This window comes from Cyanistes caeruleus, chromosome 4 (genome assembly GCF_971803275.1).
Source record: "Cyanistes caeruleus chromosome 4, bCyaCae1.hap1.1, whole genome shotgun sequence".
Taxonomy (NCBI): Eukaryota; Metazoa; Chordata; class Aves; order Passeriformes; family Paridae; genus Cyanistes; species Cyanistes caeruleus.
Genome location: NC_141704.1, coordinates 3,513,682 through 3,540,479, shown reverse-complemented (window position 1 = coordinate 3,540,479; position 26,798 = coordinate 3,513,682). Strand labels below are relative to the sequence as shown.

At 45.4% G+C, this 26,798-nt stretch overlaps 2 protein-coding genes across 9 annotated transcripts in view; one reads left to right on the top strand and one right to left on the bottom strand.

The window, feature by feature from the left end:
- Positions 1 to 12,974, bottom strand: part of LOC111923149 (endonuclease domain-containing 1 protein-like) — a 158,905-nt gene extending 145,931 nt beyond the window's left edge. For 4 of the 5 annotated variants that reach the window (XM_086886411.1, XM_086886413.1, XM_086886412.1 and 1 more), the window contains exon 1: positions 12,629 to 12,974. The gene's annotated coding sequence lies outside the window, so the exon portion shown is untranslated. The other variant, XM_086886414.1, reaches the window with a different exon arrangement.
- On the top strand, positions 11,500 to 24,203 carry LOC111923153 (uncharacterized). 4 transcript variants are annotated; one of them, XM_086886421.1, is made up of 5 exons: positions 11,500 to 11,638; positions 13,137 to 13,716; positions 14,692 to 14,901; positions 16,752 to 16,801; positions 16,906 to 18,674. In XM_086886421.1, the coding sequence occupies exons 2-3, from the start codon at positions 13,382 to 13,384 to the stop codon at positions 14,729 to 14,731; spliced, it is 375 nt and encodes a 124-aa protein (XP_086742547.1). In that variant the 5' UTR covers positions 11,500 to 11,638; positions 13,137 to 13,381; the 3' UTR covers positions 14,732 to 14,901; positions 16,752 to 16,801; positions 16,906 to 18,674. The 4 variants fall into 4 exon arrangements, 3 of the variants coding, with proteins under 3 accessions (XP_086742547.1, XP_086742546.1, XP_086742545.1); XM_086886420.1 differs by having other exon boundaries at positions 11,555 to 11,638; positions 16,668 to 16,801; positions 17,948 to 24,203; XR_015286049.1 differs by lacking the exons at positions 11,500 to 11,638; positions 13,137 to 13,716 and adding an exon at positions 12,710 to 13,026 and having other exon boundaries at positions 16,668 to 16,801; positions 17,948 to 24,203.
- Positions 24,204 to 26,798: the final 2,595 nt, after the last annotated feature.

The window sequence follows — 26,798 nt, the reverse complement described above, 5'->3', positions numbered from 1 at the left end:
GAACATAGACTAGAGGCTTTGTTTGCTTACCTGACTGAAGAGGTAGTAACGGATATAATTCCTGGTCATAAAAGCATTTGAGTAATAAATACGAGCAAAAAGGCATAAGGCAAACTCTGCAATTATCATTAAAAAGTGAGCATGAAATGGCTCTTCAAAATGTTAGGTTGGCAATTTGATGATTTTCAAGATCCTGGATGCTCTGAAAATTGTAATCTTTCCTTTAATTCCAATAATGGAAGTAAAAAAAACCCTGTTCTTAAGATGGAGTTTGATTATTTTAAAGTACAAATTATATAGCAATTATACAACATCAAGCTTCCTATATCAAGTGACAAGACTTAGAATCCTAGGAAACCATTTCCAGTTCAATATTCTTACTAGCAGTTAGCATTAATACTGCAGGAATATCACAAACACCATCAGCAATAAGTATCTTAGACAGGAAGCCGAAGTAAGGAAAGAGAATTATCCAATACTGACGAAATAATGAACAAAACTGACTCAATCAAAAGTTCTCATATCTAAAATAACCCCTTCAGCAATAAAAAATAAATAACAGGAGCTGCAAGATCATCCTTTAGAAAGCAAACAAAAACAGAAGTTCTAATTCTCTGACTGTAAAAAAAAAAAGTCTTAAAGAAACCAGAACATACATAATAATGCAAGGAGAAAGACAAATGGTCACTAGCTATTAATAGAATACATTAGTGAGAACAGGAATATATGGACAAAGTTTCTTCATGTTTTTTCAAGTCCAAATGATCAGTAATAACATCTGCCACAATAGCTCACTTGTTATTTCATCAGTACAAACACACACCACTGCTACTCAGCAAGTGAGAGCACCTCGAGCAGCTGAACTCCCCCAAACACATCAAAAGCAACACTTTTGACACCTTAAGTAAGTTGTAAGATTCACACGTGCACTAGGGCAACATAACCTCACTAAAGCTCTAATTTAGACTAATGGAGAAGTAATAAGAGGACTGCTAATTTTATGGGCAAGCAGCCTAAAACATTTATTTGGAAACTAGCAGTCCCTGGAGGAATTTCTACATTGGTAATAAGTCAAACCTGAATGCCCCAAAACATGATAATTAAAGGGCAGAACAAATCCTTTAAGAGAAAATAACCATAGTTACAAATGCATGGTAATGAGTCATGTTAAAAGAAAAACAAAATATTTCCAGTATGTGAGCCAGATGACTGCTGGACCACATCAGTTTATGGTAAAACATAAGAACAGATTTTTAAACATTTGAAGATAAGCTCTTCAAAAGCCAGCATTATCCTGGGCCAACACATTAATCTAGTGGTAACACAAAGACATATCTTTCCATGAAATCTGAATTTAAGATCCATGCATTATTCCTGAACTAACTTCTGCGCCACAGCTCCAGGCACTTCACATCCCTGAAGTTAATTCTTCCATCAATTCTAAGTTTCCTTCAATAAAAGGCACCAAACCCTCCTGAGCTTACACAACCAGGTCGAACACCAGCACTCATTAGGAAGAGCAATAAGCAAATCAACAGGAAGCACAGACAGCTGGAAAGATTATGGAAGATCCCAGTAAAAATCCAACATGGAATCAGGAAGATGAGACAGCAAAGGTGGGAGCCTCAGAACTACTGCCTTGTCCTAGAGCTGAGCACAGAATAACATCTTCCCAGACGGATAAACAGCTGTCTTTCCCACCAAGAGGTAAGTAATATAATATTACAATTATATAACAATATGATAATATAACATGGAGTTTATTGAAGTCAATTGATAAGCCCTTAAAGTTAGCAAAAATGCCTAATAATATGTACTAGGAACATGAATTAGTAATAAGCAGAAGTAATATAGAGAAGTTCAATGAACTCTTCAAATTTGATTTTTGTGTACAGAGGAAAACAGTTTTGTTTGACTTTTTATATTAATCTGTGGACTTGGCAGCACTGAGTTAATGACTGGACTCAATCTTAAAGGTCTTTTCTAATTTGAATGATTTTATGATTCTACTCTGGTCTCCCTGTGTTAGCCACTTGTCTTTGCTTCACAGTCTCTGATTTCTAAATCTTACCCAGCTGAGGTTCCTGTGCTTCTACACTTTCAGAACTGGTTCTCACAGAGAATCCCCTCCCTACCTCTGCTGTGCCCTCAGTGCTGGTGACAGTGACACACACACACCAAATTCCCCAGGAGCAAAGGCGGCTGTGGATCCATCTTTGGACATCCCTTTCCCTGCAGGGCTGGGGAATCCCAGCCCCTGCTGCCCAGGCCTCCTTCTCCTCACATCCAAATCTTATTTACAACACTCACAGCAGATGAGGGACTTAGCAGCAGAACTGCAAATACAAACAGCTTGAATTCTGAGCTACCAGTGAAGCTGGTTAACATAATGTAATACTTAAATATGCTCTTATAAACCACAGGAGGGATTCAGCAGTAGATGGTACTATTAATATAAATATTATTTAACAGAACCCTTGAGAGACACAGAATGCAGAAGTAGAGGGGTCAGCTGAGTAAGATTAGATGAAAAAACATGTATTTATGATCTTCATCCATTTTAAACTAAATGCTAGCAGGGAAATTCATTCTGAAGTCAGTTCTGCAAGAAAGACTGCTACAAAAGCATTCTTAAAATCTAAGTATCCTGAAAACCTTCATCCATCTAGCATACACAGTGGAGATGCCAGGAAACCATTCCTTACAACCACAGTATGGGAAGTCACTTAATTACAGGCCCTATCAAGAGGAAAACCTGGAATTATTATTTTATAGGAAGAAATTCTTCCCTGGGAGGGTGGTGAGGCTCTGGCACAGGTTGCCCAGAGAAGCTGTGGCTGCCCCTGGATCCCCGGAAGGGTCCAGGGCCAGGCTGGATGGGGCTTGGGGCAACCTGGGATAGTGGAAGTTGTTCCTGCCCACAGCAGGGGGGTGGCACTGGATGATCTTTAATGTCCCTTCCAACCAAAACCATTCTATGACTCCACAATCCCATTCCTCACTCCAGAAACCTCTAAGCTATGAACCACACTGCTGCAACCCATGGGAACACTGCCTTAAGCAGTGCTGAGAGCCTGGGATGGACTTTGCCCATCCCTATGCTTTGGATTCCTGGTGGCAGTGATGGGAAGAAGGGAACAAAACACGTCAGGATGGAAAGCTGATCTTAGGAGTCTGACTGTGACCGGGTGAGGAGAGAACCTCCCTACTGCTGTCCTTCCCTGCTGGAATTTCTGCTCTTGCAGATTCTCTCTTTGCCTATCCAGAATCAACAAACCACAAAGATAACCCAGCACTCAGGAATGAGGCAAAGTCTCCTTTTGCTGCAAGAAAAGCAGGAAAACAACCGAAGAAAACAGACAAATCATGAATGCCACTTGCAGGGAAAGGACAGACTTATTAGTCACCTCATTTTTGATTCCTGCAAGGCAGCAGCAGCCTGAAAACAAGACTTAGGATGGACAGTGGCTACAGGCACAACCACGAAGGAACATTTCAAGGGAGAAGTCATGAACTGGGAAAGAATCAACCTCTTTTCAAAAACATGACGCGTATCTGTCCACGTTACCAGAAAGAACAATGAAGAGCTGAACAACATTGTTTAAGATCTTTGCAAAGATTTACGTATCAAATATGAAAACTAAATAAGCCAAGCATAGTTTGCCCAGGAGAAATGTCGCAGGCCAGAAGAGGTGTCACTTTATACATAACATTAGAGCTATACAATAATTAATGTTGACACAACTCCCAAAGAGACTGCATCTGAAAGTCTCAGAGCTGACTTACAGATTTCATCTAGTCAAGGAGATTTTTCTGAAGTAGCAGAATTAAAAAAAATAGATTACAATCTTTGTCTACCAGGAAATGTGCGCACATCACAAACCCATGCTCCAAAGCAGACTTTACTTAGGGTAAATACAATTTTTTCATGGAAACTGATCTCACAAGAAACTGCCAGAAGACGCATTAGCACTTTATCAGCTCACAGCATCTGGAACAGAATTAAACCTGTTCATGTTATAGGAGTACTTTGTAACTGCAAAAGAGAACATCAACAAAAGGGATAAATACAACCAGATATATCCTACAGAGAACTTGACCAGGAGAACATTAGACATGACAAATTATGTTTATATTATTTACCTGATCCAGGCAACCAGGAGAATAATCTTCCATAAACCTTCTCAGAGTAACTCTACCTACAAGAACACAAAATTTGCTTCACAGGAAAAGGTTACAAGGGCTTGTTTTTCAAACTAGTGGTCTTTAAACGAGCAGGGATTGCAATAGATCCTGGAAAGGGGGAAGGGCACAAAAAAGCTGAGAAATGCAGCAACGAGAGTTTCAATTCGGAGCCTGAAATCTGCTTCAGGAATCATACTGCACTTCTGCTTGTAGTAGTGAAGGGCTGGATCCCTGCCCTCCAGTGCACCATTGAGGATCTATTTTACATGCTTCTGTAATTGAAAGAGTGCTCTGACAGATGCTGCTCTCCCATCACAATGCTGGAGGCCTGGGTTAACCCATCAAACATCCTTACCAGCATTCTTCGCCCACTGTATTACACAATTTTGGTCTCCAGTACAAATTATTGCTGCTTATAGATGTGACTCATTCACTGCTGAAGTAATACTGCTTTTGAGGAATTCAGTTTTATTCAACAAATAGCATTTCAGCTCACAATTCCCAGTTACTTCCCCACAGTCATCATGTCTGCCTTTTTTCACTCCGATATTCAGCAAGGACTTCCCCGTGAATGTCAGCACTTCCATTAACAACGACTGGGAGAACAGAGGTCCCTGCTCAACTTCCACTGAAATAGTACAGCTGAGCTCTGCCCTCCTTAACTCCTTTTAACATCAACACCAGCAATACATGAAACCTGAAGTTTCTTGAAAACCAAAACGAAGGCCTTTTCCCAAGTCACAAAAAACACAATGGAAAATAAAATTTCACCCCCCACCAAAAGACCCGATAATAATTATCTTATTAATATAATAATAATCCAAATAAAACAAAACACAAAAAAAACCCCCAAGAACCAAATAAAAATAAAAAGTACAAAACCACAAAAAAACCAGACAAATAACAACAAAAAAAAAACAAATCAAAGAAAACCCACAACATATACTTGTGCTTTACAAGTTGATGAGAACATCAGATGTAGTCAGTGTTAGGAAAATTTTGTACATTTAATTGCTCCAAATTATTGTTTCATATTATGTGAACACCAAACAAATATAAACCAAATTTAAGTGTATTTACGTTCAGAATACTGATTTTTAGATCAATATTGCTTTAAAAGCGTCTGGATTACCAAAGCCAGACAGGGCTAACAATCCAAAGATTAAAGTTGTTTGATGGGAAAGGTGCACAACCCCCTGCCAGAATTAGTTGTGGCTCCAGGACAATAACCTTTGGAGAAGCAGCTGATCCCATAATGCTGGATCCACTGTTTGGCTTGCAGTTTATCCAAACAAGCAGCGGCTGCCCTGAACAGATGCCCGTGGACACAGACGGGAGGGAAGAGCAGGACTCAGACGCTCTGGCTGGAGCAGGGGCCCCTGCGGCAGCTCCAGGAGGACGGTGGGCTCTTGGAACTGGAGCTGCCAAGGAAATGCCAAGTGCCAGGGACTCCATCCAGAGAGTCCACACTGCAATCCCTGGCGCTGCGGGTCTCCTCCGGCAGAGGGCAACGCTGGAAAAAGCGCCTGGGAAGGAGCGGAGTATTATTCCATGGAAGGGAGACACGGCCGGGATCTGGCTCGGAGCACCGCACGCTGCGGGGTCTGAACGCTGCCGCTCCGCCGGGGCTTCTCCTCCGCACGGATTTCCTTCCTGCCCCTGCGTTTTACACAGCGAAAAATATACCTGCTGCTTTCCAGATCTGGGATCCTGTTCTCTGTCAATGGGATAAACGTAATCCCGATTGCTCCAGGGTCCTGGAGCACTGCCACGAAGCCAAATAAATTAGGATGTAAGGATCTCCCAAGAGCTGCAGATGATCCATCAGTACCCAGCAGATGTTGACAGACGAACACCGAAGTTATGCTAAAATTTAAAAAAAAGGGGTGGAGAACGACACTGCAGAATGATACAGCAACTACACCCTGCTCGGGAGCATTAACAGCGCTTTCAGTTTACAAAACACATCCAGATAATAGCCAGAAATGTCCTTTTCCTCCTCCTGCTGGAAGTAAACACGGTGGCTGGAGGCTTCATCTCCCTCCCAGGAGACCTGACAGCTGCTCACATGAGCTGCTGCGTAGCAAGAAATCTCCAAGTTCCAATAATCCAAACACAAGGATCCCTTCTCCTGCTTCAGACACATCTCACCAGCACCTGATCACCGGTAAACACCTTCCTGTGCTGATGTAAATAATCATCACGATAAAACCCAGGCAAATGCTTGTTTTCCTTCTCAACCTCAGTTTGATTTTCCTTTGTTTCCTCAGCACACTGGAATTTATTCAAGGCCAGTACCTGCCTTCATTTTACAACTCTATTTTTGCAGAAGCTCCTGGAGAAGCTACTTCAGTTGTGTTAAAATTCAGCAACCTGAGCATAATGCAAGTATTATTCAAAACAGGACATTTTAGGGGCATTCCATACACAATGCAATTAAATTAACACAAAAATCATCTTGCTTTTCTGAAAATCTGAAAGCTACCAAGAAACATACCCAATAACAACACAGATGAAAAAGAATTAGCCCTGATTCAAGGTATATTTTCCAGAGAGATCCAAACTTGCTCCACCTGTACCAGGAGAAGTTCTGTGGATGATATTCAGCCCAAGCTAATAATCATTACAAAAAACAAGGATTATTTCAGGCTCCACATTGAAATTGGTACATCTTGGTGTAGTTCACAGGTAAATTGGGGCAGAAATAGCTAAGTTTTGTAACAGCAGAAAATTATGTTTACTAGGTTTTCTTCTCCCCATCCTGTTCACCTCACCTTCCCCCCCACCCCCGACAACTAATTGCTACTTCTGATAATTGGCAAGATGACACAAATGAAAACTAAAATAAATTAAAAGAAATAATAATGCCACGTCACTATTACTGGCAGGCTGACTTCACACGTTTTTTGTTTAGTTGAGACTACTGTTCAGCACTCTGCACATGTAAGCACACCACAGGCTTGGCTGCAAGAGAGCGAGGATTTGAAATACAGAACAGAAAAAACACGATGACTGCTTCAGAATTTACCAACTCCGCTGATTTTCTACGCAATTGCACAATTTACGTTCCCTAATAGGACCTGCTCCTTACACAGGACACATTCAGAGGAGTGTTTGTAAAATCAGGGCTCACAAGTGGTGTTATAAATCCCCTCTTAACCTTTTGTTTTTCAATTTCCTTTGCTTATACTTGAGTAAGAAATTTATGTCATAGTAAGAATTGGAAAAAAAAACCCAAACATTTACCATGGGCTTAGTAATATGTCATAGTTATGAAAAACTTTTTTAGGTAACAGAACACTGAAATTCAGCCCACTGTGAGACAGAGTAGGACCATCTTTCCTCATCCAAATTACTTTCCGTAAGTCATAAACCACCGTCAAAAGAAAACTTCAGTGCCCATATTGACCAAAATTATTTAAAACAGGTATATTACTACAATTATCGCCTTTTTTTGTCCTGCCAATTAGATCAGTTTTATGTAAGAAACTTGGATTTTCAGCTTGACTGCTTTATTACCATCATGAATATTTCTTCCACACAGACGTCACTACTTAAGGCATTTCCAAACTTACATTTGGGAAGAAGCACAACACGGGGACATTTAATTTCCTTCCAGAGCTCCAAGAAGTTCATGAAAATTCCTAAATCAGGACTGACTGCAAGTGTTAAATCCCCAGGTCAGGAATCTACGGAAGGATGAAATCTCTGACCTTGGTAAGGGTAAAACTCAGCACAAACAACTCCCATTTCCAGCCTCGCTGTTAGACAACAACGCTACGTCTGCTGGCTGAGGTGCAGCATCCTGAGGGACTGGAAAAGGACAGGGGATTTTTCACTGCATTTGCGTGAAATCCAAAGCCGAAAGAAAAATATTGTTTATGCTGAAATTCACGACAAAGCGTTGCAGCTCCATTAATTCCATCTCCAGCCATTTAGAAAACCACGAGTCAGGATCCAAAATTATCATCAAACTGACTTGAAAGAACTGCTGGAGAGAGGTTGCTTTCTTTAAAAAAAAAAAACTCTGAATTTCAGCATTCCTGTTTGCAAGTGCTCTAACCCTTTATGTGTCAGTATTTTCAAGCTCTTATTCTGGTGCTACCAATAATTCCACGAGCAAAATGTTTACGGAAAAACACTGTGCAAATATGGCATGAACTACAGACAGTCATGCTATATATGAGGTCAAAAAAACATGACCCTGTGTTTTTATTTATAAATACAAAAGAAATATAGTAAACATGTGATTACAGCAATTAAAATCTAGCTTGGATTAAAGAAATCCTCTTAATTTTAACAATGTAACAGACTAATACAGCATAAACAAACACATTTTTAAAGTAAGATCACAATTTCCCTTTTTATTAAAACTGAAGAAAGGTTTTACTACTTCCTACTGCGAAACCAATACAAACACTAATTTAAATATTTCCTTTTCAGCCAAATTTTGAATACTTATGAAGACTAAAACAGCTGCCTTTTTGCCACTGAAACTGACATGGCATGAGACCCTAATATGACACTTTTTGAGTACTTTAGAGAAAAATGGGGATTGTTTATATAAAAAGTGGAGAGAACTGGCACATCACCTATTTTTCATAGCATTTTTTTTTCATATACATTGTATTTGTCACCAAAACAGCTCAGTGGAACACAGTGTGCAGCACACATTGTGCCTTGTCATGAGTTGACAGCAAATGAAGAGAAGGTGAACCAAGTTGCAAAACAAAAGTATTTTTTTTCCCCTTCTCGCCGCCTGAGAAGATAAATGATCTTAGTTATATTAAAGACAAATGGGATATGGGATCCAAAGGGCTCGTTTTACGTTAACTGCATCTCACCAACAAAAATAGAGAAAGCAATTTCCTGGTGCATCAATTCCAAGCCAGCACTTCCATGTACACTCTGAATTCCGAGGCACTGGCACACCGTGCACCTCCGGGTATCCTCACATCTCCAGCACGTCAACTGCTCCCCAGCAATTTCCTCTATTAAGGGAGGGCTCTTCCTCCCCCCAAAAAAATACAAAGGTAAGGTGGATATGCCAGTACAAACCACCACGGCTGAATAAACATCTTCCTGTAGGTAACGCCGTGTCAAATTACTCCTGTAACCAACACAAAGCACCAGCTCTCTCTCATATGACGTGTGTCACCACCCCAGTTCTTTCACCACTACAGTGCCCCTCACCCCTTTCTGTAATTTCTTGTTATTTTAAGGCCAGATTTCTTTCCTCACCCACAGCGGTCAGTATCTGGAAGTTCTCATCACTTCGGATTGCAAAGAATTGTACCAAAAAAGTCAAGATGGAAGAGAAGCTGAAGAACGTGAAGTATCATAAAGTATTTCTCATCCATTTACCGGACTAGACCAGCATAAAACTGCAAACCTCATCTTTCCATCCTCCTTCTCATGTTCTGTATTTATAGGGTATTAAAATCCTCCTCCTCCTAAGCAAAGACTTGTTTCTAGTGCAACACCAAAGCAGTTTTAAATATCTGCGTACAGTCCTCAGCATTATAAAACCCTCTCTTCCTCTTCTCGACCCAGTCTCGTTGATCTGCTGTTATTTAACTCTTGAAGGCTACTTGAGACTCACCACGTTACTAAAGGTTATGTAACTCTTAAAAATACACTAAATTTTACATTTTTAAGCTCTACAATAGAAACATACACAACAAAACACAGTTGAGAGGTTTTTTCTCACCCCTCCTCCACTTATTCTAAACCAAAACATCTCAGGGATCTAGAATAGTGGATTTTTTTTATTTTTTTTTTTTACCAGCTTGTCGGCCACAAAACCTTTAGCAGTGCAGAAAACAGTATAATGAACATAAGCCTACAGAAAACACGATGTCCTTTCCTCTGTGGCTTCCCACTAACCCGGCCTGAGTTGTCCACTGCCTGCAAAGCCGAAAGCTGCTGATCTAGAACCGAGTATCCTCTTACTGGTTGCTCTGCCACCCGAGAAGTTGCATTAAAATGGCATCACGTTCCTTAACTCCAAACTGACTCGCCTTTCTCCACGTAACCTATTAACAACCCGTCCTCCAGAGCGTCTCATAAAACCCTACTCCCAGGAACAACCACCCAAACCAAAACACCATCGTTTAAGACGTCTCGTTTTGCCACGGATTTGAACGTGGAACAAGTCCTGCACACAGAACACTGCCCAACCCACCTATAAATAGGCTCAAAGCTCCAGGCTCAGGAGACTGAGAGCTCCACATGATCCTTGCAGCGTTCCCCGGCTTCACCTACATAAGAGCCGTGCCATAACACTGCCGGGCTGGGCAGACACCGAGCTGCTGCTGTGGCTTATGCAGGAGAGCACGGAGGGAGGGGAAAGAAATAAAAAAAAAAAAAATCGAGGGAAAAAAAAAATAAAATCACTGGGCATAAACAGCTCTTCTCGGGAGAGAAACACCTCCCTCTCCGGAGGCCAGAGCCAGCCACGGACAGGCTGTCACAGCTCGGCCATGACAGGAACAACAGCCAGGGACAGGCCCGTCAGAGAAGGTTTAATGGGGCCAGGGCCGAATGGACGCTCATGGTGAGCAAGGGCCTGGGGGCAATGGCAAGCGAGTCCTGGCCACATTCCCTGGACAGGGGGGATTCAGGCTTGGGTAGGCAGCCAGAGCCAAACCCAGTCAGACTCCTTTGGAAAGGGGGCTTCAGGTTCCTCCCAAGCTGGCAGCCAGTTCTGTTCCCTATCAGACCCCAATGACAGGGCAGCTCCAGACCCCCCTGTTCCCAGTCACTTGCTCTGGACAGGAGGGCTCCAGGCCCCAGAGTGTCACCCCATCAGATCCTATAGGCAGGACACCTCCAAGTCCCCATCAGATCCCCCCACTCCCTGACAGGAGAGCTCCAGACCCCCATGGAACCCATCAGATCCCCAAGGACAAGAAAGCTGCAGACCCCATGGTCCCCATCAGAGCCCATGGTCCCTATTAGAGCCCCACAGTCCCTGTTAGAGCCCAAAGGACAGGAAAGCTCCAGACCCCAGGGTCCCCGTCAGACCCCCCTAGCCCCGGGGCCACGTGACCGGCCCGAGGCGCCGGCACGTGGCCCCGACCGTAACAAACAGGCGGGTGGGCGAAGAGGGGCGATGGGGGGGGGGCCGAGTTGCGCTGCGATTGGTCAGGAGGGCGCGGCGCGCGCCGGGGGGGCGTGTCCCTGCCGCGCCGCCCCCGGCGATTGGCCGGCGGGGGGGCGCGGTGGGCGTGGCCGCCACCTCCCCCCTGCGCCCCCCCCGCGCCCCGCCGCCTTGGTGCAGTGCTGAGGAGGCGCCAGGCGGGGGCCGCGCGCGCTTTTCCCGCCCTCGGCGGGGCCGCCGGGACCCCCCTGAGGGCGCCGCTCCCTCACACCCGCCATGGCGGCACCGTCGTCACCCCCGCACTGCTTTCGGCACCCGGAGCTGCGCCACTCAGCAGACCGCGGCTGCCAGGTCTTGTCCCCGCACCCCACTTCACTCTCAGCCCCGGCAGCGCCTCCCGCCGCGAGTCCGCGGAGTGCGAGACCGCTCTGGCGCTCCCCACACGACCAGCGCTTCGGCCCTTCTCCCCGCACGCACCCACCTGTGGGGCGGCCTCGGCTGCCTCCATCATCGCCCCGCCGGGGAGCGCTTAAATATCCCCGCGGCGGCACCGCCTGTGCCACGGACCGGGTCTGCGAACGGCAGTGCGGCCCTCCCCGCCTTCCCCCCCCCCCCGGCCCGGCCCGCCCCGCTCCGCATCTTGTTTTCTCCATACGCACTTGGAAATGCGTATGGAGAAAAGCGGGACCAGGGGGGGCACCGCTGTTATTCCCGCTCTATTCGGGATACCCACGCAGCACCGAGGAAAACAACGCGGCGCAGCCCCGTCCTTTCTCCACCCCCCCCCCCACCACCACCACTCCGCGCTGTCACTTGGCTGCTTCCCCCATGTCGCGACGCGCACACACTCCCCCCCCCCCCGCCATGTCGCGACAGCACCCCGCGCACCTGCCGCGCCGCGAACCCCCAGCCCCCGACCCGCCCTGTCCTACCGGGGTGCGGGGAAAGGGACGCTCGGTTCTTCCTCCCCGGGGGAAGCAGCGAGGTGCCGGCGCTCCGCCAGGTGCGCGGGGGCTCCGCGGGTGCGGAGCGGGGGGAGCGGCGGGGAGGGGGTGGCAGGAGCCGGGATGGAACCGGGATGAAGCCGGGATGGAGCGAGCCTCCCTCCTCCCGAGTTCCCTGTCGGCCCCCCCCCCCGCCGCTTGTGTTTACCTCAAGTTTGAATTTTATCTGCGCAACATGAGCTGGAATGCGGACATGGAGGGCGGGAGGGCGCGCACACACCCGGCGCTCCGCGGGGACACCGCGGACACCCCGCGCACTCACACACCCCGCATCCCCTCGGCGCACACACCGCGCCCGCACCCTGCGCCCCCCGCCCCGGTCCCGCCGGTAACTTACCTCCGCCACCAGCTCGCCTCCTTCTCCTCCTCCTCCTTCTCCTCCTCCCCGGGGGAAGGTGCCGCCCGCAGCCCCATCAGCGGGGCGGACACCGCGCTCCCGGCGCGCCGAGACAGGTGCAACCGGGGCGGGCGGGTCGGGGGGCACCGCCGCCTCCCCGGGCTCCCCCACTGCTTCCCTCCGTCCCTCCCCACGATGTTGTTTCGTTATATCATGTCCATCATGTGACACCCGGAGGCCTCTCTATGGAAACTTAAAGGGGACTTTCACGTCCGCCGCCGCCGGACCTGCCGGTACCCCCGTGGGGCTGCGAGCCCTGCCGGTGCCCGCCTGCCCTCCCTCCGCTACCTCCCTTCCCGGGGGGCTGCGCTCCGTGGTCCTACCGCCCTTTGCTTAAAGCAAGTTGCTGCGCTTCCTTCTTCTATTATTATTTATTAGGGGTTGGTTTGGTGTTTGTGTTTTAGGTTGTTTTGGTCTTTTTTTGCTTTTTCCCCTTCTCTTTTCGCAGAAAGGAATAGCCGGGGAATAAACGGCCGGGCAGGCGCCGTGCGGAAGGATGGACCCCGCTCCTGGAGGCTGCGGGATCCGGTGCTCGTCTGCGGCCGCGGCGAGTCGGGTGCTGGAAGCGGCAGAAAAAACAAAAAATCCAAATCAACCAAAAGAAAAAAAAACCAAAATAAATAAGGCGGAAAAACCTCGTTTGTGTCGGAGGGAAGAGGAGCAGATGTGAGCAGTTCTGCCCGTGCGGGGTCGATGCGGTGGTCGCTACCGCCGCGTTTAACTCTGCCAGTCGGTAGCGAAACGATTTCGCCGTCGCGACCCGTCGCACCGCCGGCTCCCGACAGCCGGCTCTGTGCCGAGCTGCTGGAAGAAGCCGCTCCTAGGGATGTGCGCTGGCCACTGCAACACTACCAGCAAGCAGCTAGCCCTCACAGAAAGAAAAGGAGAAGATGCCGACAATTACCCGTGGTTCGGACAGCCCCCGGTTCCCCGCGCATCCCGCTGCCCGGCCGCAGCCGCCGGGGGTTCGGGGCCGGCCGGCGGCAGCGCCGCGCTCCTCCGGCTGCTGTTCCGCCTTCGGTGCTGAAGTGGGTTTTATTCCCTGCTCTCCACCAGCCCCCAGGATTTGGGTTCAGGGAGCTGAAGCCCACCCGTTCCACGGTCCCACCACCGGGCTGACAACGCGCAGGGGGCTCTGGGGGTTTTCCCCATGGAAGGTTCCTGCAGGAGGCCTCCAAATTCTGTTCCTTAACTGGTGGCATCGGTGTTGGTAACCAAATGCAAGGCTTTAGGGGCTAGACTGAAAAGAAGGAGATAGATTTGTTGTTTAAAACTAAAGGAGGAAAAGCAATCCCGCATTCACTCCTTCCTTACAGCCTCCAGCAGCCCCTCAACAGATTAAAAAAGCATGATCCACAAATGCAGTAAATTTTAAGTTGGGGATTTAATTTTTTTTATGTCTCACCACGTTTTCTTTAAGGAAGTCATATAAACGACTTTTTTCCAGCTGCTGGGTTGGTGATGATGGCTGTCAGCCACTGGAGGGGACTGGAGCCACCCGGCCACTCGGCACAGGCCCAATTCTGCAGGGACAGTGGATCATCTCCCTTAGCTCTCCCATTTGTGCTTTGGACTTGAAATATCTGTTCTTTGCCCCACTCATTTCCAGGTGCCCATGCAAAGGGTTGTGTATCTAACAGATCAGTGTTTCAGATATCTCTACTATTATTTTTAAATTATTTTTAATTTTTTTTAAAATTTTTTTTTTTTTTAGTTTTGTAAAAATTACTAATGATTTCAGCTGAAAAGAGTTAATAGACTGAGGAGCAGTTCATCCTTCTTTCCTTACTTCTTCTCGGAGTCTTCCTTCTATCCACCCTACACACTGTTTATCTCGCCCATCCAGTTTTGGGGGAATTTCCTCTCTGGGCTCCTTTCTGCCATTTATCCAGGCTGTCCCACTGCTGTGGAGCCTTAAGTACAATTTGCCTTTCTTCCCGTATCTCCGGGCCTCCTTTCCCTGCCTCACTAAGCCTCTTTTTATTCCGTATTCCCTTCTTCAGATCATCCTTAAAGGAGGAAGAGGCTGGAGCTGGGATTTAAAGTAGTCTTTTAGGAGTACTGCCAGAACTGATCTGTTTTACTCTGCTGCTGCTGCTGTTGCTGTTCTGCTGTGTCATGGGAAGAGTTTCCTCTCCACACCAACCCTTGGAAGCGGCACCTCGGGCAGAGCCGCTCGCTGCAAACCGTGGCCGTGTTTTACAAAGCCCTGGGTAAGTTTGTCTGGTGCAGGCTTGAGCCTGGAAGGAGAATGCCTTCCTGTGCTCTGACCTGGAGGGCTGTGCACGATTTTGGGAGATTTGCAGGAGGCAGAGTGGCGGCAGCAGCAGTGACAGCGCATCATCGCTCAGCTTTATTTCATTTTCTCAAGCCAAGATGCTCTAGGTTACAGCCCAGCAGAAAAGGAAAATGAAGCATTTCTGTCAAAAGGCAGCTATTTCCCAAATTTGCTTTAAATTATTGCAAGATCTTGCACTAAAAAAGAGCAGAGATTCTGTCTCCTCTTAAAAAATGTTGTTAGTTATAAAATCTTTATGATCTTGGCTCTCTCCTCCTCAGCCTGTCTCCTTCAAAAACTTACTTTCAAAAATGTGAGGTTTAAAGATGACTCTTCTCTCTCTCTCCATCCCCCCTCCCAAATTTATATTCCTTGGAAAGGCCTGAAGAAGCCTGAGGCTGTGTCTGCCCATGAATAAACACCGGCGTGTACATACACGTGCATATCCACGCACACTCACAGGGTTTAAAGCATCCCATTGAAGTCCACATATAGGAAAATCCTCCATCATGTGATAGGCTTTAATATCTGCCTTAATATTAATCCCTAACTGATGCACTCTGTCTTCATATGGTGGCAGATCACAGGAGGCTCAGTAGCTGGGGCTCCTGTGCAAGTTTTTTAAAACTGCCAGATAAAATCCCCTGTTTGCCTTTGGATTAATTTGTTTTTTCATAGCAGCTACCTGGGAAATGCTCATCTAATGAAACCAAGTAAAAAAACTTTATAGGGCTCTGATCTTGTTTTTCCACAGTTAAAAAGAAAGACCTTGTCATGAGGTCAGGACAAGATCTGATGTTATTACACAAGGAAATGGCTAAAGGACCCTGCAGAGTTGTTCAGGTGCTCGGTTGGTGATAACGCTCCTAGATTTTATTGTAGCTTGAGTTTTGGAGATGGTCCTGCTTAATTGTCAGAGTTGTCTTTGCTTCTTTTGATCCATTTTTGTTGTTGACACTGAATTTTCTTGTTTCACTTCTCTTTAGAATTAATTTCGCTTTTTAGTTCCCATGTGTTAAAAAGTGCAGTTTCATTTAGACTCTCAAGAGAAAAAAATCTGATTCCAGACAGCAATTTGCAGCAATATATTTTCCTTGCCACTCACAGAAAAACATCACTACTCCAACAGATCTGGGTATAAACAATGCTGACAGGCCCTCAAAACCAAAATCAAATTGTGAAATTGAGGCGAATAGCCCAGAGAACCCGAAACGTTCTGGTTTCTAAAATGCTGGCTGCTATCAAAAATAGGATAGAATAAAGCTTTATTTACGTGTAAAGCAGAGTGTTTGTTGATCAAGTTTCTAAGGTGATGTAGCAGGAAATACTGTTCTTGAGGAAAATGACATGAACAAAGCATGAAACTATAATTCAGCAGCTATTTGTCAACTGATAGCAGAAGAAAAAACGTGTATTTATAAAGCAGTGAGAGGTTTTCATTGAACTTTTTCCTCTCCTTTGCTGGCATCTATGAAGGCAGCTTCTCACCTGCTCTGCTCCTGGATATAACTACTTGCAAGAGCAGAGCTAAATCATTTATCAGAAGGAATGTTTCTATCAAATCCAAATATCTATACTGGCTGCTGTTTTTATGTCACGTCACAGATGAGATTGATGCTCAAGCAAGGTTATAATGTACCTGCATTTTCTCCAGATTGGTGCCAAGCTTGCTGAGTCATTTTCCCTGTTCCCATTCTGCAGCCGGCTGCTCGCTCGCTATTCCCTGTTATTTGTGTGGGTCGTAAGCTCAGCAACAGATGAGAATAAATGCTAATATTTCTTTAGGCTGCCTCCCTAAGGAAATAAAGGTTCTGCTGCGCTGCTTTTCTGTGCAGGTATGTGTCCATCCTCCTCTCCCAAAAGCTTCTGAACCCATTAATGAATTCCAAATGAATTTGGGAGGAAGCAGATACTTCAAACTCAGTTATATTCCTGCAAGGTGCACACGGGCAGGAGGGAGAGACTCAGATCAGGAATTGAAGCAGAACTCGGCCCTAACGCCTCCGGATTGGCATCCACCTTCAAGCCACCAACCCACCCGTGGCAGGCAATTAATCTCTGTGTAGTGACTCTGAGCCACAGCGCTGCCTGATCCTGCCTAGTACAGTTTTGTCTGGCTGGCAAGGGATATAATGGAGAAGCAGAGGAACGGGGCTAACTCAAGGAAGGAGCTGTTTTCAAGGCAAAATAACAGGGAAATTTAAAGAATATAACTATAAGCAACAGAAAAGTTAATACCTGGGAATGGCTGTACATTGTTTGGGGGAACGATTTAGCTTTTGTGTCAGTCCCGAAACAAACCATGGCAGAGGAGCAGGTCAGGCTGTTCCTAAAGCCCGCACAGCTGCCACGCTGGTGCCATTTTGCTCTTGGCACTAAAGCTAAAGGCCAAGATCCCCCACCCGCACATCTTCCAGACATGGATGCGTTTCCTCTGCAATGCCAGCATCAGGTGAAGAGCTGACTCAGCCACAGGCTACAGCATCTGACAGCCTCACTCTCCCACCCTCCTTTCTGGCATAGCCTGGCTGTAGCTGAGACTCAGAATTGGTTTATGTTTGAGTAGAGCCAAGCCTGGGGTGTCTCCTCATGGATGGTGCTGGGTCTCTACCTTGGCTGGAGCTTTCCTGGCTGCCTAATGGAGATGGGAGAGCTCCAGCCCTTCATGTTCACCTCAGGGAATGCTGGTCAGGTCAGGACTGCAGACAGGATCAGATCCATTCTCACCTGAGAGCAAAGAATTAATTTATGTGTCCTTTCTCCACCAGCTGCACCTTTCTGGGAGCAGCCACTGGAGGGGGACACCCTGATGCTGCACGTACCATACGCGCTCATCTCCATTGCAATTAGTTTGATGCAACAAACAGCTCCAGCGTGACAAACTCCAGGCTAAAAAAAGCCAGGACTTCATCTGCATAAATTGGATGCACAAAGTATGTATTGTGTGTCACCTCCCTTATGTCCCACATTTGTTCCTGCAGCAAATGGCATATGCTCCAGCAGTACCACGTGGTCTGAACGGACTCCTGGAAATACAGCAGGGATCTGATGCTGGTAGTCTTCGAAATTAAGACATTAATTGTCATCCTGCTTATGGACCTCTTCTGGAAGGAAGGTTTTTGCATATAAATTAAGATTCATTGTCCTCTGATGAATAATCTATGAAACTGGAGTCACCCTCTCCATCGATGAGCAAGTGATTATTTCTGGTTTAGCTGTTAGACACCAACTGGGACCAGAGGCCTCGTTCTCCTGGCCACTGTGTAGTCACACCCAAGAAGATAACCTCTGCCTTCAAGAGCTTACAAAGCAGAACAACAAAAGAGGGAGCAGTATAACACTCAGGCAGAGCAAACACAGTGACCTTTTGCAAATGTCAAGTTAATACCATGATCTGGAAGTGGAAGGGGCTCATCAGAGGGTGGGTGGGTCAACGAAGACGGGACACACTTCAGAGCGGGGGGATGAGATGAAGGAAAAGCCACAGCAGAAGCTGCATGGTGTGAGATGCAGAAGGAAGTGCATGCAGAGCATTCTGTGGTCAATTGGCACAACCAGGATAAAAAACAGGGGAAGGAATCTGATGACCCCAGCCACAGCTCACAGAATAACTAGCTCCCCAAAGTCTCACAGCCTGGAGAAGGGAGCTAGAGAGAGCAGGGGTGGACAGAGCAGTTCCTCCTAAGTGCTGGTTCTGCTCTGGCGGCTGGAGGTGTGATAACCCTGTTTTGGGGCTGTTGCTCTCCGTGGCTCAGCCTCCTGCAGCTGTGTTTGCTGCAGCTGAGCCTCAGGGCTGGAGTGAGATGTAGTTGAGCTCTAAGCTGCTCCAAGTCCAGGGCAGCACATAATTGAATATTAACAGGAGCAGCTCTAGGAGCTGCTGGGACTCAGGAAGTCACAATTCCTTCTCTGCTGCTCCTTCGCCTTCGTGGGAGGTGATTGCTGGAGGCCTTAATGGATGTGAGACATAATACGCTTCCCTCACATTAGCCCCAGTTAGCAACCTGAGGCTTTAACCACATCCTACCCTCTCTGATCATTTCCTCATGCACCTCTTGAGCAACATGAGAAGTGCAGTAGCTGCAGCCAGCCCAGCGACCAAGCAGAGAGGTGCAGAGACTATATGAACATTGATTTCACACCTCATCTCCCCAGTGAACAAAGGGGTCCCACCTTTAAGGAGCATCAAAATTTACTAAATATACATTATTGAATTCCTGGTCTCTGTATCGTCCTCCTGCAAACAGGAATTATTTAGCTGCTGGGTGGGGATGCCATGAGCATCATACAAGATCCACAAAGTGATATTTAAGTTGAAAATCTTTGGTACCATGCTTTTGTTAAACATTCAAGGTAAGATACAGCAGCAAGTTCATAGGCACTAGGGTCTCTCCATGCTGCCTGACCAGCTGAACTGACTAGTTGCCCTGTCTAAAAATATGGATGGATATCTTTCCCTCCTCAAATTCATGCTTCACTGAGAAGTTCAGTCTGTAGTCATGCTACTTTTATGGAGGAAGCAAAGTGCTTTACAAGAAAAGAGATGTCCACAGAAACCCATCCCTGCCAGCTGATCATTCAGAACTTGGTGTTAGTCTAAGAAGGAGGAAGGCAACATGTTCAGAGTACCAGAAAATTCCCTAAGACCCTGAGGGACGTGCTTAACATCAATCAAAGTCTAAAGTTCCTCCTCTTGTCTTTTAAGTCTCTTTTCCCTTTTTTTTTTCCTCTCTTTTTTCTCACTTTAAAATTCACAATATCCTTGACTTATCATTTTCCTTCAAGTCCACCAGTACTTGTTTATTACATAATTGCTTTCTTTTTCAAAAAACATGCTCCTCTATCTCCTTTTTTTCATTAGTTGAAGTACAATGGACTCTACCATGAGACTGCTCCTGGTTTTGTTTGATTTCTCTTTTCCTTTATCACTACCCAGAGACATCCAGCAGATTGTTTCATAATCTTCCTAGAGTTCAGAGAAAGTATATTTCTTCCAGATAGGAATATAGCCTGCAAACGTCCTCCTCCTTTTTCCTCACCACCTGCTCCTCTTGAACAACACTTCTGGCAAACTTTATCCATGTATTATTCCTTTATTCACAAATTAGATGTTCCTTTTTAGGGAAAAGTGAGGAACACACTGTTTCCCTGGCATGCAATGTGTGTTTTTGCATGGCTTCTTTGCTCTCCAGCATGCTCCTGAATTTTTGGAGCCCTCAGGAGCAAGGACCTCATCACCAAATTCAGCCCCAGCAGCCACATGCTGTCTGTGGGAGGTCTGCAGAAAAGGAGGCTCTTCATTCTGCTTGTGGTGCATTAGGGAAGAGAATTGGTGGAGCTCTGCAATGCACAGGAGGAAGGATTGCTTTTGTTATTGGTCAGGGAATCTCCGTGCTGCATTTGGTATCACTGGCTTCCTGCTGTTGTTGGATAATTAATTAACACCAACAGAGTGTTTGAAGCTCTGCTAAAGTGCAAACACAGGATTAGCATCAATATTTCACATTCTGGTCAGGCATGGGGAAGATGGAAGCACTGTCACACCTTGAGGAGACAGTCATGGAACAGAGGAGATGGAGAAAGACCACAAATTTTCCTTGGTGCCCTGAGAAGGATCCAAACATCCCTGAGAGAAGCTGATCAGCTTCCAGAGAAAAATACTTACAAATTGATTTAGAAATTATAATTCAAAGAAATTTGGTCTGAATTAGAAAGCTTTTGAGTTTAATTTGTGGAGTCTTCTTCTTTCCCAGCTATCCAGTAACAACAATCTTTGCAAATTCATTTCTGTGGGACCCAGAACAATTGTCAATAACCTTTTTATAAGTCTCCTCTGCCTTGAAGGCAGTTTTCATCTTCTCACATGTTTTCCCTTCTGGAAAAAGCAAAGAAAATCCTCCAATTGTTTTGAACCACTCATCATTCTCATTGCTTTCCTTCAGCCCCTGTATGATTTGTCTATGACATTCTTCTACCTTCTCCTAGCACAGCATCCAAACCCACACCTGGTGTTTCCTTGTTAGAGCGGAATCATTGCTTCTGATGTTTCCCTCTTGTTCATATGCTTCAGAATAAGATTTGCTGTATTTTACAACAGCTGTGTCCTCTCCAGTGCCTCTTTCACAACTCTTTTTTTATTGAATGCCTGCTTGACCAGCATTTTGCCACTTTGCATTGACATATTTTGTTGCTTTTTACCTTACCAAATCTGGTTGATTTTATATTATTACTCCAATTTCCCAGCCACATTTTGGAACACATCCTCTGGAGTATTTATATAGTCTTTATTTTGTCTTCCAAATCACTAATGAAAATATTAGAATCAGGTCCAGGAGCAAACCCTGAGGGAGCCCTTTTGGAAAACCTTCTAAATCCAAAGGAAAGGAATTAGTAATTCTTATGTGAATACATTTATTTTCTGTCAAGTATGTCTTAAGATGATTTCACAGAGATCAGAGTTCCTGGTCAGCTTATGGAAATGTCATGTGAAATGGTGTCAAAAACTCTGCTTCTTTCAAAATACATGACATATGCTCCCTCTTCCTTATTCTACAACACAGTTGTTGAGTTCAAGGATGGAAACTGGATGGTTTTAACATCACTCCTCCATGACAAATCAAGTCTGACTGACTGTATGTTTTTCTATTGTCAGTCAAATGCTCACAAAGAGATCGCTGCACAGTTTATTGTATTACAGTTTTTGCATTACATGCTGATCTGGCTGCTGTGTAGTTCCCCAAGTCTTGCTTCCCCTTCTTTAAAGACAGACACTGTGTTTGCCCTTCTCACCTCCTCTGGGATCGCCTCCCTTCTCCATGAGCTCTTGCAGATAATTACTCATGAGTCAGATTGCTCTGCCCAGTGCCTGAAGTGCTCTAGAGGGAACTTCATCCAGTCCTGCTGACTTGAATTTGCCTAACTTCTCTGAATGATTTTAGCAGTGTTTATTTGCTAGTTTGGATTGTCTTATCCTCTGCAGTAAAAGTGGTCCTGATAAATACCAGTTCATAATCTTTTTTTAAAATATTTTATTTTTCTCCATAGCTAAAGCATAAAAACTAATGAATGCTCCAGTCTTTTCTCTGTTGTTATTTCTGTTCTCTCATTTTCCATTAATTCAGTTATGTATAATTTCCATTGCCTTCCTCCTATTTCAATATCTTTACAGAGCATCCTTTTATCGCCCTCTGTATCCCTTCCTAATTGAAACTCATTTTGCCCCTGTTTTTTCTCATTTTAATCCTCCACAGTCACACTCTTCTTTTACGGACATAGTCTGTAAAAGACAAGTTCCTAGTCTTTTTTTCCACCTTAGTACAACTTGATGTTATTCCTCCTTTTTCTGCTTCCCTCACTCCTTCCTTTCCTTGGAGCAAGATGTTCCATCGTTTTGTTATGGCTTTCAACTTAATTAACCCCCAGCTTCCTGTCCTCACCAATCTCCTCCCTGTTAGTCAGTCCAATCCCAAAGAGCTCCAATGCCCTTGTCCCACAGGAACTTTGCTCCATCATTTGCACTTCTGTTCCCTCCAAAAACAGTTTCACACCCTCCTGCTGGGCTTGCAAAGCAGTTTTTGTACAGTTCCTCTTTGCAGAGCACCCTCGGCTCGTTTGCCAGATAGAAAAACATTATTCATTTTACTCCATTTTTGCAGATCTAATTAATGATCAGTTTGTCTCTTAAATCCTTGCTCACCTCTGCAATATGCCAGTCCTTACCCTGTCTTTTTTCTCCATCCAGAAGGATTGGAAGAGGACATTTCCCATCCCCTCATCTCTTTCCCTCTTCTTCCCAGGGTCTGTATTTAGAGCTACAAGGCTTCATTAAAACCCTTTCTAGGGTAGTAGATGAGGATGATGCTCCTGCAGGCACTACAGAGATCACCTGCCTGCTGAGGCTCCCCTCTCCAGCTCAGTGTGAGACCAAGAAGGCTTTTAGGAAAGGCAATTAAGGGGTCTGAGTGTACCATGCACTGAAGCACCCCTTTACCCTTTCAGATTTATAGTGCCCAGCACACAGATGGCATTTTTTTTTTTCCCACCAAAAATTGTGCTGCTATCTTTTAATAAATCAGACAACAAACCCAGGCCTATGTGAGATGTATTAAATTAAATCCCCAGCTCTCTGGGTCACTGTTCCTCATAAAATGATTACATCTCTAAACAAGGAAGAACACAAACCTGCAAGGTCATAGAGACCTGCAGTTCCATGTAGATCCACCTGCCTCTTCTTTCTCATTAACTGCACACAGCTGACTCTTGCTCAAGGCTTTCCTTAGGCTCTCCAGGCTCATGGGCACTCTCCACTGAGCAGGTCCAAGGACTGAGGTAGCATTTAAGCTCAGTGGATATATCTGCCCACTTCTATTTTGGCAGAGAGCATTAAACAAGCAGTTCTCGATGTCTGAACAGTCTGTTCCACATCAGAGGGGCTACTGGTGAAGCTGAACATTTCTCCACAGTGGAGGCAGCCCTGGGCCCACAGAGAACACTTGGTGGGACCCAGAAGTGTAGAGGTTATTAAGGTAACAAGGCTTGTTGTTGTCATTAGCCGCCTGTAGGAGATTATTGAAAAGACAACACCAGATTTTGCTTGAAGGTGCAGAGTGATGGGACGAGAGAAAACCAACCCAAGGGGCAGAAAAGGCTGATAAAACTAGATATTAGGAGGGGGAAAAATACAACTAAAGTAGTTAACTACTAGAACAGGAGTCCAGAGAGCTTTTGCATCTTGCATTTTGCAAGAGCATCCTTGCAAAACTTCCCTGGGAAGGGCTCTGGGAAATCTGATGGAAGGATGTGAGAGAGGAGCCTGGAGATTCCTGAAGGTCTTTCCCTCCCCAAATCTCTGTGATGCTGAAATTCTGTATGGGTGGGTCTGGGGCACTCCTGTTGCTGTCCTGCTCGTTCCAGCTGATTGCCAACAAAATTACAAAGCTGCCTGAGCGTGTTGGTTCTGTTCTGCATAAATTTGTAAGGAGAATCCAAAGACTTTGCAGAATCCAAAGACTGTATAATAGGAAAATCACAGGTAATTACAAATTCATTGGTTTAAACCTGATCCCAAACAGCATCAAAGAAAATCTGATACAGGCTGTGATTAGTAATGAATTAAAGGATGCTAACCTGATTGATATGCCTGAACAGTTTTATGGAAAGTCTGTCATGTCGAACAAATGAATGTTTTTTTAATGAGAATGTAAGTTTGGTTAATAAAGATAAGCCTGTTATAAATTACTTAGATTTCTGCAAGTTATTGAACAGTTCCTGAACACAGTCCCAATTAAAGGAAAACAGTACAAAACCTAATCTGGGATACTAAATGGATTAAAAACTATTTCAGCAAGAGATCTTATAATGCAATTTGAAATTCAATTAGACTAGAGATATTGAAGTCTTCCATTTATTTATTTTGGACCCTGGCTTGTTCAGTGTCTTTGGGATTGACCCAGAGGAAATGATAATAATCATCACTGATAAACTTGAAGATGACGTGGAAGTTCCAGGCTCATGGCAGGAGAAAGCCAAGGAAATAAGGTGAATTTAAATACAATGAAGTGCAGTGTCACTGTTGTTAAATGTATGGATTGTGTTGGCAAGAAGAAAGACAACAGCCCAGAGTGTGGGAACAATGAAACAGCCCAAATAATCCACTAAATGGGAACATGCTGAGAAAATTTTGCAGTATCCCAACTTAACTAACAGCAACCAAAGTTGTTTTTTTCTTTTTCTTCCAAGAAAAAGACTTCAGAATGTTTCTGAAGATGAAGAAGAGATTGATTTGCCACCCAGGATGGCATTCAAGGAGCTGTTGCCAAGAGGTACATTCACCACCATGCAGGGATTTATATCAAGACAGGAGGAGGATGTTGCTGCTATCCACCTACTCTGCACCTTGCAGGCTCTTGGGACAGCACGGGCAGGATCCAGGGTGCCGGGCAGCTCCAGAAGGGAGCAAACCTCCACAGCATGCTCCAGGTTTCTCTTCATCCTCCCTCTTCCTCACTCACCAGCACTGGGCACCAACTGGTTTGTTGGTACAAGAGAGGCTGCAGCCTCCTTCAGCTGTCACATCCTGAATCCCTGCCAAGTTTGTGTTGCAAGAACTGATGCCAGTGTTTTTAACCCAGAGTGTATTTGGCCCCTAGTGTTCTCCATGACATAGAATAAACATTAGGGAGGAGATTCAGGCTTCAATGAGAAATGCTTTCCCATGATACGTTTTCATTTTGGCATGCACACTGTTTATGATGAAAGGATCCTAAAATAATTGTATTAGATGAACCGTCTGTTCTTCTTGCTTTGAGGCCAGTACAGCATGACATTTCAGAGATAAAATGTTGTGGAACAGCCTCTGACTTACAGCCCAATGGAACTTTTCCGAAGCCATCTTTCTCTCTCTTTTTATTTGCTTGAGGTTTATAACCTGAAAACATCAAGCTTGCATCACACTGTTGCCAAAAGATTGTCCTGTGCATTAGCTAAATCTTAAATTATCACCAAATTATTTTTTTCTTCAGAAGTCTGATTCACAAGCAGTCAGCTCCCCTGTGGAAAAAACTCCACCTTTCCAATTCAAAGGAATTCTAAGATTCACAAGAAGTACTAGATTTCCAAGAGGGGACTAGCTGTCCTTAGAAGAACTTATTTCTGCCGACAAGTTCAAGTGAGTCTACGGGACCTTAAATCAAAGGAGCCCAGTGCCAGGTCAGTTGCTGAGTAACTGATCCTGATCGTCACATTTTGGCCAGCTGGATGAATGACAGCAACAATTTCTTGGGACTGCATCTGGAGTCTTTTGCATTTTCTTTCCTGCAATTAACTCATGACTGCAACCTTAACGAGGGGAGATTATTTTGAGCTGCAGGTAGGCGGGTTTGTGCCACGTCCTTTGCACAAAGGTATGGAATGATAAAACCTCTGAATCATTATGTGCATTACTGCAATTATTGCAATTACTGAGAAGTGAGGGGAGCCCCTTGCCAAATGCTTTGAGAGCCACAGGTGAAAAGCACTAGCCGAAAGCCACATCATTCACGCTGGGCCAGATCCTGCCTGGCTCCTTTGGGAAGCACTCTGTAGCTGGAAACCAAAGAGGGAAAGGTTTAGCAGGTCCTTGCTGCTCTTTTATAGAATAGTTTGGATTGGAAGGAACTATAAATATCACCCAGGTCCAGCCCCCTGCCATGGGCAGGGACACCTTCCACCATCCCAGGTTGCTCCAAGCCTCATCCAACCTGACCTTCAACATTTCCAGAGATAGGGCAGCCTCAACCTGTTACAAACTCTGCTTTGTGGGAAAGGTGGGATCCCATCACGCTGTTCTTGATGGATGGACATGGTGCTCTTTGAAGGAATTCAAAGGTGCCTCTCTACTTTCACCAGGCCACTCAACAGCAGCTCTTGGGAACATAAGCTGTCCCAAACATGTTCTGTGGCCTTTGATGCACCTTGGAGGACTCTCCCCTGCATGTCTGCAGCTCTTTGGCTGTAGACAGTGATCACACAGGACTCAAGCTGAGCCTTTACCAGCACAACTATTTCTGTCGCATTCACTTGGGATAGTCTCTTCATAGCTGAGATTTTTGAAAACTACTGAGGACAGTGATAAATGGAGGATGCTGGAAGTCTCAGCCTAAAACATGACAGCTCCTGGCTCTAGGAGCTTGGGACTGGCACTCCTGCCTGCACCTTAGCAAAGAAACGGGACGAGCCGAGCAAGGCATTTTTGTTGGATCATTTATTTATTGTTCTGCGCAAAGCACAGGGTGTAACTATCACCAGTCATTTTTGGCTATTGAGCTAGCACCAGACATCACTATGTTACTATTA

What these genes read in the sequence shown, in the direction of transcription:
- LOC111923153 (XM_086886420.1), top strand. Translation starts at nt 13,382, where the DNA reads ATGCGGTGGTCGCTACCGCCGCGTTTAACTCTGCCAGTCGGTAGCGAA. An exon ending in GTTCCGCCTTCGGTGCTGAA is followed by an intron (nt 13,717 to 14,691) that starts GTGGGTTTTATT and finishes TCCCTTCTTCAG; the next exon opens with ATCATCCTTAAAGGAGGAAG.